Below are 12,429 nucleotides of genomic sequence, written 5' to 3' on the forward strand. Positions count from 1 at the left end.
TGTTACAGCTTCACCATGCTCCAGCAGTCAGTGTGTGTCTGGACAAGGACAATGTGTTTTGGATACTACAAGACTAGGGGGTTTCAGATGTGATTGTTTCGCAGGTTACAGTGGAGATATTTGTCAAAGTGAGAAATTTATCTTCTGTATGTTTCTGTCTATGAAAGCAGTCAGCGGGAGATGATCACTCTTCTAGAACATTTTATGTCTGTCTATGAATGGATTTGTCAACTCGACATCCTTTTCTGCGACATGCTCAGATCTCTGAGTTATAGTATTATTGTGCACTCGTACTTGACTTTTCTATAAAACCATCAAAAGTCATTCCCTAGCATTTTCTAGAACCGTCCTGTATTTTTTTCAGTCCGAGCTGATCCCTGTGTCAATAATCCATGTGGATTTAGAGGAAACTGTATTGCTTCAGGATCTACCTACCAATGTCAGTGTAATGCACAATATACTGGAACTAACTGTGAAACCTGTAAGTATTTTGTATAATATCAGTTTTTTATATATTGTATATATATCTTATAGTCTGTCTTTAATTCTTTAATCTTCAGTGTTACTGATATGATCTTGGCCCCATTGACAGCCAGCATTTTTTCACCTATCACAATAACTATAGAATTTAGCATGTAATACATGCCAAGTTAAAAACTTAATTGTTGTGTGAAACAGTGTTTATGAAAATAAAATATTATCACTAGAGTTCAACTAGATGTTTGGAGGCCTATAGGCTTAAGTAGGTTGGGGGTCCTCCCCTGGAAATTTTTAAACATATTCTCTCCGGCATTCTGAGACACTTTGTAATTCAATTTAATAGTTTTTTTCTTTGGGTGGGTGCCCCATGGCTGTGAATTTGGCTCTATATGCCGGACATGACCGACGGCGCCACTCAAACGAGCGACGTTTAATATCCTCTATATGACATTAAGTATAGGTTAACCATTACATGGCTTTCAATGTCTGTCAAATGCTCGCTTAAGGATGGGGGTCAATGAAGTTGATTCAACCAGTCCCTATGGTCGTTGTCACTGATTATTATACAATAATTGAACCAACACTAATATAACCGTTTAACCATTAATCAAAGTCAAATGTCGCATTCACTGAGTATACTTATGTCGCTGTCCTTTATTTCCTCATTGTACACTACATGGTGTTGCCAATCTTCATTAGACTAAACTGGAAGAGAAAAGTAAGATATAAATGTACATTTTATTTCAGTATTAAGATGTTCATTCAGTCCATGTTTAAATAATGGAGACTGTACAGAACTTCCTTCTAGTCAACAAGGTTATAGATGTTCCTGTAGAAATGGATACTCGGGAGAAAACTGTCAAAGTAAGTTTGTCAATGTCAAAGTAAGTTTGTCAATGTCAAAGTAAGTTTGCCAATGTCAAAGTAAGTTTTTCTATGTTAAAGTAAGTTTGTCAATGTCAAAGTAAGTTTGTCAATGTCAAAGTAAGTTTGCCAATGTCAAAGTAAGTTTTTCTATGTTAAAGTAAGTTTGTCAATGTCAAAGTAAGTTTGTCAATGTCAAAGTAAGTTTGCCAATGTCAAAGTAAGTTTGTCAATATCAAAGTAAGTTTGTAATGAGTCAATGGATCGTAAAAATGTGTACGAGTTTTTCTCCTTATATCTTAGTAAGAATATTTTGAAATCTATTTTTTGTTTTCTGTTAATTTATAGTATTATTTTTAAATAGTTTATTTTTTACATGAATTGAATCATTATCTCCCCTTATTTCAGCCTCGCCATGTTTCAGTAGTCAATGTGTGAGTGGTAATTGTGTAGAAGATGTGACAAGATTAACAGGTTTTAGATGTGATTGTTTTGCTGGATTCAGTGGTGATTTATGCAATGGTAGGTTCTCTTGCCCTTTCTCTTTGTTCTTTTTTTATAAGATGTCCCAATATTTGGTGTCGACATAAAAAAAACAATAAGCTGCCAGAGCAGTTCCGATAGGCAAATTTACCTCTTTGTCTGTCCCACATCCGGACACCATTGGTGGTACCAGCATCTTCGAATTGATTGTACAAACAGTGAGCAGGTTAATCTAATGGAAGAAAGTGGGAGGGAGGGGGATAGATAGAAATTACGAATATGGAATTTATATGTTCATCTTATAACGAATATTTTTCAGTTCGAGCTGATCCCTGTGTTAATAATCCATGTGGATTTGGAGGAAACTGTATTGCTTCAGGATCTACCTACCAATGTCAGTGTAATGCACAATATACTGGAACTAACTGTGAAACCTGTAAGTATATCAAATTGTTCACAATCAGGACATCACTAACTCCCCCTGGATGCCTGTACCATGGTTACATTACTTAACAGCAATGTTATAACTTGATATTCCCATCTTCCCACCTGGAGACTTGCTTTTTTATTTAACTGATGTGTTTTATTTATTTGACCTGGCGATTACATTTTAATATCTGATTAACGATTAGGACCCACTATTAGTGAGTGTTATTTTTCGCTGTATATGTAGACGTCGAGGTATGTTTTGTTTATGACGAACTGGCATAATGTCTAGACATGAAATGTGGCCTGAAACAGCATGGTGAGACTGAACTAAATAACCATGACATGTCATGTACATTGGGAACCATATAGAAACCCATTGTATTCAAATATACTCAAAACACAGAAACCATGTCTCAGAGTGGCATCAAGAATTCATGACGAATGAGTCTTGATATTTTGAAATAAAAGATCAAAAAACTTTATTTCAGTATTAAGATGTTCATTCAGTCCATGTTTAAATAATGGAGACTGTACAGAACTTCCTTCTAGCCAACAAGGTTATAGATGTTCCTGTAGAAATGGATACTCGGGAGAAAACTGTCAAAGTAAGTTTGCCAATGTCAAAGTAAGTTTGCCAATGTCAAAGTAAGTTTGTCAATATCAAAGTAAGTTTGTCAATGTCAAAGTAAGTTTGCCAATGTCAAAGTAAGTTTGTCAATGTCAAAGTAAGTTTGTCAATGTCAAAGTAAGTTTGTCAATATCAAAGTAAGTTTGTCAATGTCAAAGTAAGTTTGCCAATGTCAAAGTAAGTTTGTCAATATCAAAGTAAGTTTGTAATGAGTCAATGGATCGTAAAAATGTGAACGAGTTTTTCTCCTTATATCTTAGTAAGAATATTTTGAAATCTATTTTTTGTTTTCTGTTAATTTATAGTATTATTGTTAAATAATTTATTTTTTCTACATGAATTGAATCATTATCTCCCCTTATTTCAGCCTCGCCATGTTTCAGTAGTCAATGTGTGAGTGGTAATTGTGTAGAAGATGTGACAAGACTAACAGGTTTTAGATGTGATTGTTTTACTGGATTCAGTGGTGATTTATGTAATGGTAGGTTTGATTTTTCACTGTGACTCTGTTGGGTTGGTTTAGAATGAGACAATTGTGTAATACCTGCTTTCTTCTGAATAAATTGTATATATCTCTTCATTTCAGTTCAGTCCAATCGTTGTCAAGGAGTAAATTGTCTAAACAATGGTTTTTGTAATCCCGATACTGCCCAGTGTGTGTGTCAAGCTGGTTTTACAGGAACCTTCTGTCAAAGTAAGTAAATCTTAATTTATTGCTTGTTTAGATTGGCATGGTTGTCTTCTAGTTTATAGCTTACAGTGTAACAGTCCCTTCGTTAGGGTGGGGTCCATTGGGGCTGGGCCCCAGCAACTGATAATTAAGCCCCAGCAAAATCTTCTTCATTTCATCAAAGATGATTCATTTACAGTGTCTTTGTACAAAATCAAAAAGATATACATTTTGATATGTTTTTGGCACCTCCAAATTGTTAGAAAAGAGTTCTCTGGGCTTTTAATTCTTCAAATTTGCTGAGTACAAAATCTGAGCCCCAGCACCAATTCATCCTGACGACGGGATTGCAGTGTATTCAAATACAAATCAAACGTTATGTGACAGTTTTAGTTCCACCGAATTGCTTTTTATTTTACAATTTCTATAGCCACTATAAAGATATATATTATATAATCCAATTAATTATAATTATGGTCCATCAACGATATTTAGTTAGGCCTAGTATATGAATATTAAGTTTTTCAAAAAATAACACTAAATGAATAATTTTCTCTAAAGAAGTTCTTGGGTATATTATATAAAGTCAAATTTTTAACCTTAGCAATCTCCAAAGAAAATTGTTTGCACTAAGAGAAAGGACTTTAAGCAGATTGTTCTGCATAATCTCTGTCCTTGGTTGATTGGTTGGTTGGTAGATGACAAGTTAACGTTCGCTTCCAGCGGGTGCTGATATCTCTGTCCACGCTGGTTTCACCTAAATATCGTTGAAGGATCATTACAGCTTATAACAAATTAAGGCTTGATTATTATATAAACCTATATATCTGTATTTATCTTAACGACACACGAGTCAAGAGAACGCAAGCGGTAATCAGTAAAAAGAAAACAATCGATGAGTGTCCCCAATACACAAAGAGTTTAGAAAACCTCCTTACAATTCTTTTAAATTGGACTTTTAAATTCTGTTTTCTTGTGTCGTAAAAGATAAATATAATTTATAATATACTTATTGCATGCAAGGATGAATCTTTCATTTTATATGGCTTTGACAGAAATTGGCTCACACAAAACACACATAACCATTAAATTATATCAATGATATACAAAATTCAACGTTTCTACGTTATTTTTAGTTTTAATTCTTATATAACTGAACAAGCCACCTGTGTCACATTACAAATTGCTGTCCAAATATAAAATGAGAGTTCCTAATTCTTGGAGATAAATACTAACGTCTTTAATATCTTATATCCGTAGACAATTCCGACCCTTGTGAACCTGATAACTGTGAAAACGGTGGTAAATGTATCGTCATATCTGCCAACACCTCAATCTGTGAATGTCCCACTGGATTCAGTGGAGAGTTGTGTCAAAGTATGTAATAACACTACTAGATTGAAGTATTTTATACCCCTTGTTGAGGGGGGAAGGGACGCCACCTTCCTGAAAAAAGGAATTGTCCGTATAGATATGAATCGCCACTACGTAAAGGCATTGCATTTAACCCTAATAATTAGATATTTTAACTGATATTATGCTCATATATATTCATTATATTATACTCTTATATATATAAAAATATAACTGTTGTATGTATTCTCTATCTTTATAACTTATATATTCAATATTTTAACCTATATATATTCAATATTTTAACCTATATATATTCAATATTTTAACCCCATATATTCAATATTCTAACCTGTATATTCAATATTCTAACCAATATATTCAATATTTTAACCTGTATATTCAATAGCTGTAGATAATTCTGATCCCTGTTCCGCAATCAACTGTCAAAACGGTGGAAAATGTATCAAACTCACCGACATATTAGCTATATGTGAATGTCCGGGTGGATTTAGAGGAGAATTTTGTCAAAGTATGTATCTGTAAGCGCCATGAGCACATTTTTGTGTGGAGTGTAGCGCTATATAAATATACACATTATTAGTATTATTATTATCTATATCTGTAAATTAGGGCAAACGATGCACGTGTAAATTAAATCAGTTCGAGAAACTCAATCCAGTCAAGTAGCTGGTCATATTTTAAATGAGATTTCAGCTCAATACACTTTACATGCAGTCTTCAATGTCCGCTAAGGAAAGAACAGAAGTATTCGATATATTTATTGCAGACTCACCTAATGCCTGTAATGGAGTAAATTGTCAAAATGGAGGAAATTGCCAGGTTGTAGGGTCCACATTTAGATGTAACTGTCCGGTAACCCATACTGGAAATTTCTGTGAAACACGTGAGTTTTTATTTTATTCGACTGTATATAAGTTTATTATTTATCATTTACTTTCAATTTTGTTTTTAAAAGATGTCAAGAAGAATCTAAATTTCGAATGACGTAAATTGAAAGATGAAAACTTTAAGTCTGATTTAACCGTTTTTTATTGTTAGCTTTTATTTTTAATTTAATCACAGGAAGGCCGTCTTTAGACCCGAACTGAAGTGACTTGATTAAAAATAAAAGCTAATATAAAACGGATCGAAAGTTTGGTCTAATTTTGATAAGATTGGAAAACTTTCTATGCGAGTTTTCCTCAAAACGTATTTAATATAATTTCATCATGTATCTTCATGTTAGATATAAAATGAAATATTGATATTGTTATAATGATTGTTTAATTGTGTTGATTTAATTAATGATTCTTCTTGATATTTGAGGGAAAATTAAAAAGCTTCGGTTGCATTATGTATATATTATTGGACATTTTGCAAAACGCTTAATCACTCATCTATCGTCGTATATTTATGTATGATTTTTTTTGTTATTAAAACAGGTTTAGTATGGGGTCACAATTTGAATTTATAAATTCATTAGAAATATTTATTGCAAATTTATTTTATTTATTGGTAATGACTATGTCTATTTGATGAAAGCTGTTCTCATTCTATGTAACGATATATAGAAATAGGCATGCTGCGAATATCTAAATAATATCAATTTGTGACATCCACAAGCCTGTATGAGGGTCATATTTATTTGCATGTTGGTAGCTTTATATATTTGCTTTATATATGTTTTATTTTCACCATGAAGCTGTTTTGTGTGACAGTATAGGAAGACCGTGTCTGAACGATGGAGCCTGTATACCAACCAGAAATAACTTCGGACAAGAGATTGGTTTTAACTGTCGCTGTCCACTACCTTTCACGGGAACAATTTGTGAAACACGTATGTTCTGAAATCAGCTAAGAATAACTCGATTATGATAAGAAAGGAAAAATAAATTTGAATTTTTAGACGTTCTCTGTATTCTTATAATAACATCAGTATCGCCTCGTATGTTAAAATATCTCTTAGCAATATAATTCAAATCAACAAGTTACTTAACAACCCCTGGAACACCAGGCACACACTATTACTAAGGATAAGACCAGACAATATCGCAATATCGTATAATACATTTATCAAAAGTGGGAATTCGCTTCTGGTTTGCTATTGGTTAGAAAAGGAATGTTTCACAAAAACTCTACAGTTTAAATGAAGTTTTTAAGAAATGATTTGGAAATAATGAATTCGGTATTCAAAATTAATTTATTCTTATTCCTTATCTAACCAAAGACAGCTGAACTATATAATAAAACTTGGCTAGACAGTTTAAATTTTGAACTCGCAATGTTTCATAGGTTTAGTTTCATTTTTGTTTTCTGTATGTCAGTCAGAAAATACACCTTTCAAAACATCATGGTTTGCATTTTTATCAGATTTCTACTCAAAATATTTTGATAATATAATAGAAAAATGTCAAAATAGTTCAGATATAAGTTGAATTGAGTTTTGTCGATGTCCAGCCAGGTTGTGGGTTGATATAATAATCATTTCAGAATAACAGGGTTTGCAATCCCTGACACTTGATGCTACTCTGCGATGACACTACTTTGAATTTTGCGTCAAAAAATTTTCTTTGACAATAATGTCTCAACTGACAAAGCATTAATTGAACACAGCCATTGGCTGGATTTGTTTATGACACAGAATCATATTATTATTTTGTTGATTCTACGAAAGGCTTCTCATTGGACCAACCAAGTCGCAGAGTGGCACCAAGTGTTTCAGAGTAATAAGCATGATGATTACAACCATATATTGAACAGAGAAACATTTAGTTGTAGAGATCACATTAAATAACGAAACACAATTTTATGGTATACTGCCCTTGAGTGTAATTGTGGGGAGTATTTCACTAATTTACATTGTCATCATGTTAAAAAATGGGAAAATATGAAGAAAGTTAATATGGATTTGAAATTAAAGATAGTGATTAATTAGACTTGAGTGAGAGTGTATGAAACAATGTAAATTGTTGAAACGTTGTGTACAATAAACATCAAGAAAAGTATATCATGAAATTGTGTTTCGTTATCTATAAAGATATATTAAGCATCTGTTAAATCGTTTCTGAATTGAGTTTGAAATATTTTTAGCTGTTAACACATCGCCCTGCAATTCCAATCAGTGTCAAAATGGCGCCACATGTGTAGAAACTACCAGCACGACATATGGCTGTATATGCGCACCTGGATTCATTGGAATATTTTGTGAAACACTCTGTGAGTACCTAGTACCGGGAAATGTTCGTCGAAGGAAAATAATACATCGAAAATGATTGACAATGATTCAAAGAGAACAGAATATTTATCTTTACAAGCTGATAGTGCTCTATCTCTGCTTGCACTAGAAAATTTAGGATAACATTCAGATCTATCAGCTGGTACAGCAATAATTGCTTTACAAGCTGATAATGCTTCTTTTCAGCTGCAAATAGAGATTGGCAGAACTTCTGCTGAATCACAGCTCTATCCAATTATTTGGTCCTATCATTTAAAATAGTGTGTCAGATTTCTATGGACAACTTAAGGCACTTCTCTGGAGTTGAATTTAAACGCACGGTATTGGATCATGTCATATTTTCGATGTAGTATTTTACGTTTCGAATATCGAGAACTAAAACTAAAGCAATAATTATATATAACATATAAAACACATAATTATAACAATTATATACATTATATATCAATATGGAGCATTTAACCTCGTTTTTTTAACCTTATGACTTCACTAGTTTTTTTTATCCTTATGACTTCACTAGTTTTATTTTAACCAAATGACTTCACTTGTTTTATTTTAAACTAATGACGTCACTAGTTTTATTGTAACCTAATGACTTCACTAGTTTTATTTTAACCTAATGACTTCACTAGTTTTATTTTAACCTAATGACTTCACTAGTTTTATTTTAACCTAATGACTTCACTAGTTTTATTTCAACCTAATGACTTCACTAGTTTTTTTTTAGCATAATGACTTCACTAGTTTTTTTTATCCTTATGACTTCACTAGTTTTATTTTAACCTAATGACTTCACTAGTTTTTTTTATCCTTATGACTTCACTAGTTTTATTTTAACCAAATGACTTCACTAGTTTTATTTAACCTTATGACTTCACTAGTTTTATTTTAACCTATTGACTTCACTAGTTTTATTTTAAACGGATGACTACACTAGTTTTACTTTAACCTAATGACTTCACTAGTTTTATTCTAACCTAATGACTTCACTAGTTTTTTTAACCAAATGACTTCACTATTTTTATTTTAGCCTAATGTCTTCACTAGATTTATTTCAGCCTAATATCTTTACTAGTTTTATTTTAACCAAATGACTTCATTAGTTTTATTTAACCTTATGACTTCACTAGTTTTTTTAACCTAATGACTTCACTAGTTTTATTTTAAACTAATGACTTCACTAGTTTTATTTTAAACTAATGACGTCACTAGTTTTATTTTAACCTAATTACTACACTAGTTTTATTTTAACCTAATGACTTCACTAGTTTTAATTTAACCTAATGATTTCACTAGTTTTATTTTAACCTAATGACTTCACTAGTTTTATTTTAACCTAATGACTTCACTAGTTTTATTTTAACCTAATGACTTCACTAGTTTTATTTTACCCTAATGACTTCACTAGTTTTATTTTAACTAAATGACTTCACTTGTTTTATTTTAACCTAATGACTTTACTAGTTTTATTTTAACCTAATGACTTCACTAGTTTTATTTTAACCTAATGACTTCACTAGTTTTATTTTGACCAAATGACTTCACTAGTTTTATTCTAACCTAATGACTTCACTAGTTTTTTTAACCAAATGACTTCACTATTTTTATTTTAGCCTAATGACTTCACTAGATTTATTTCAGCCTAATGTCTTTACTAGTTTTATTTTAACCAAATGACTTCACTAGTTTTATTTAACCTTATGACTTCACTAGTTTTTTTAACCTTATGACTTCACTAGTTTTTTTTTAACCAAATGACTTCACTAGTTTTATTTTAACTAAATGACTTCACTTGCTTTATTTTAACCTAATGACTTCAATAGTTTTATTTTAACCTAATGACTTCACTTGTTTTATTTTAACCTAATGACTTCACTAGTTTTATTTTAACCTAATGACTTCACTAGTTTTATTTTAAACTAATGACTTCACTAGTTTTATTTTAAACTAATGACGTCACTAGTTTTATTTTAACCTAATTACTACACTAGTTTTAATTTAACCTAATGATTTCACTAGTTTTATTTTAACCAAATGACTTCACTTGTTTTATTTTAACCTAATGACTTCACTAGTTTTATTTTAACCTAATGACTTCACTAGTTTTATTTTAACTAAATGACTTCACTAGTTTTATTTTAACCAAATGACTTCACTAGTTTTATTTTAACCAAATGACTTCACTAGTTTTATTTTAACTAAATGACTTCACTAGTTTTATTTTAACCAAATGACTTAACTAGTTTTATTTTAACTAAATGACTTCACTAGTTTTATTTTAACCTAATGACTTAACTAGTTTTATTTTAAACTAATGACGTCACTAGTTTTATTTTAACCTAATTACTACACTAGTTTTATTTTAACCAAATGACTTCACTAGTTTTATTTTAACCAAATGACTTCACTAGTTTTATTTTAACCAAATGACTTCACTTGTTTTATTCTAACCAAATGACTTCACTTGTTTTATTCTAACCAAATGACTTCACTTGTTTTATTTTAACCAAATGACTTCACTAGTTTTATTTTAACCTAAAGACCTCCTGGTTTTATTTTAACCTAATGACTTCACTAGTTTTATTTTAACCTAATGACTTCACTAGTTTTATTTTAACCTAATGACTTCACTAGTTTTGTTTTAACCTAATGACTTCACTAGTTTTATTTTAACCTTCACTAGTTTTATTTTAACCTAATGACTTCACTAGTTTTATTTTAACCTAATGACTTCACTAGTTTTATTTTAACTAAATGACTTCACTAGTTTTATTTGAATATAATGACTTCACTAGTTTTGTTTTAACCTAATGACTTCACTAGTTTTATTTTAACCAAATGACTTCACTAGTTTTATTTTAGCCTAATGACTTCACTAGTTTTATTTTAACCAAATGACTTCACTAGTTTTATTTTAGCCTAATGACTTCACTAGTTTTATTTTAACCTAATGACTTCACTAGTTTTATTTTAGCCTAATGACTTCACTAGTTTTATTTTAACCAAATGACTTCACTAGTTTTATTTTAGCCTAATGACTTCACTAGTTTTATTTTAACCTAATGACTTCACTAGTTTTATTTTGACCAAATGACTTCACTAGTTTTATTTTAACCTAATGACTTCACTAGTTTTATTTTGACCAAATGACTTAACTAGTTTTATTTGAACATAATGACATGACTAGTTTTATTTTACCCTAATGACTTCACTAGTTTTATTTTGACCTAACGACTTCACTAGTTTTATTGTAATGACTTCACTAGTTCGGTGACCAAGTCAACTGTTGATCTCAAAACCTGAACTTTGATGAGAATTAAAAATTTCGCTTGCAGATTTTCAATAGTTGATTGACATATCTACCTATACTTTAATTTAAAACCGCTATAATCCTAACCTTGAACCTCACCTTAAACCTAACCATGTCCATCTAAATGCCTAAATGATATGATGGTCTGTATCTTGAAAGCAAATACGATTACACATGAATGCATTCTGACTCGTGGATTAGCTCACCAGACGAACAAGTGAGTATGATATGGATATTTGGAGAAAGGGTTTCTTGCAGGGCTGTTGGTTAGACTGTTATTACCAGTCATATCTGACACGAGGTCTTGGCTTTTGATGACTATATGCCAATCTTGTCTGTCTCTAAAAGAAAGTAGTTTCTGTAGCTGCAATTTTTTGCAATTTTGAAAGTTTCATATTTTGATTCCAAATTGGCAAAAAATCTAAATTTTACAAATTCACAACCACAGTCCTGAATTCTTAATTCTAAAACTTCTTATCTCTTGAATACTTCTATAATCATCTTGACTATAACTTTCTGTTTAGGCTTTGATAGACATGGGTTTGGTTAGTTTTATAGATACTCATAAAAGGGTTGTAAAGAGGTTTAAAAACTTTTTATGTGTATCGCTTTGCAGTCAGTCAGTCAGTCAGATGTCTGTGGTTCTTGCAATTCCACCCTGCTTTTGCGACGTCATATATGGTTTAACATAATTACAGAAACCAAAGGCATCTGAGGGGAAAATGGAATGATGCAAATTGAGGTCAAAAATGGCGCCGATACACGTTAAAGTTAGAAAACTTCTTCACTAATTCCTTTGACAGTTCTTGCATTTGAAATATATAACTTATACAACGAGTATTATTTAACATGTTGTAATATTAGTTAACTATTTATTACACAGTGTTATTAACAAACTATACTTATTTAACATGTTCTAATATTAGTTAATTATTTACTACATAGTGTTATTAACTAACTATACTTATAAAAAC

The 12,429-nt window shown here is 31.1% G+C and overlaps 1 protein-coding gene across 1 annotated transcript in view; it reads left to right on the forward strand.

Annotated features, from left to right (window-relative positions):
* LOTGIDRAFT_238278 (hypothetical protein) overlaps positions 1–12,429 on the forward strand; it is a gene marked incomplete at both ends in the record, with an annotated part of 36,918 nt that overhangs the window by 10,756 nt on the left and 13,733 nt on the right. The window contains 11 exons of the mRNA XM_009049557.1: positions 9–128; positions 365–481; positions 1,228–1,344; positions 1,753–1,866; positions 2,147–2,263; positions 2,745–2,861; positions 3,252–3,365; positions 3,471–3,578; positions 4,815–4,931; positions 5,317–5,439; positions 5,698–5,814. Of these exons, the coding sequence (XP_009047805.1) occupies positions 9–128; positions 365–481; positions 1,228–1,344; positions 1,753–1,866; positions 2,147–2,263; positions 2,745–2,861; positions 3,252–3,365; positions 3,471–3,578; positions 4,815–4,931; positions 5,317–5,439; positions 5,698–5,814 (1,281 nt within the window). The remainder of the gene's footprint in view (positions 1–8; positions 129–364; positions 482–1,227; positions 1,345–1,752; positions 1,867–2,146; positions 2,264–2,744; positions 2,862–3,251; positions 3,366–3,470; positions 3,579–4,814; positions 4,932–5,316; positions 5,440–5,697; positions 5,815–12,429) is intronic.

The sequence above is a fragment of the Lottia gigantea genome (assembly GCF_000327385.1).
Source record: "Lottia gigantea unplaced genomic scaffold LOTGIsca_139, whole genome shotgun sequence".
Classification (NCBI taxonomy): Eukaryota; Metazoa; Mollusca; class Gastropoda; family Lottiidae; genus Lottia; species Lottia gigantea.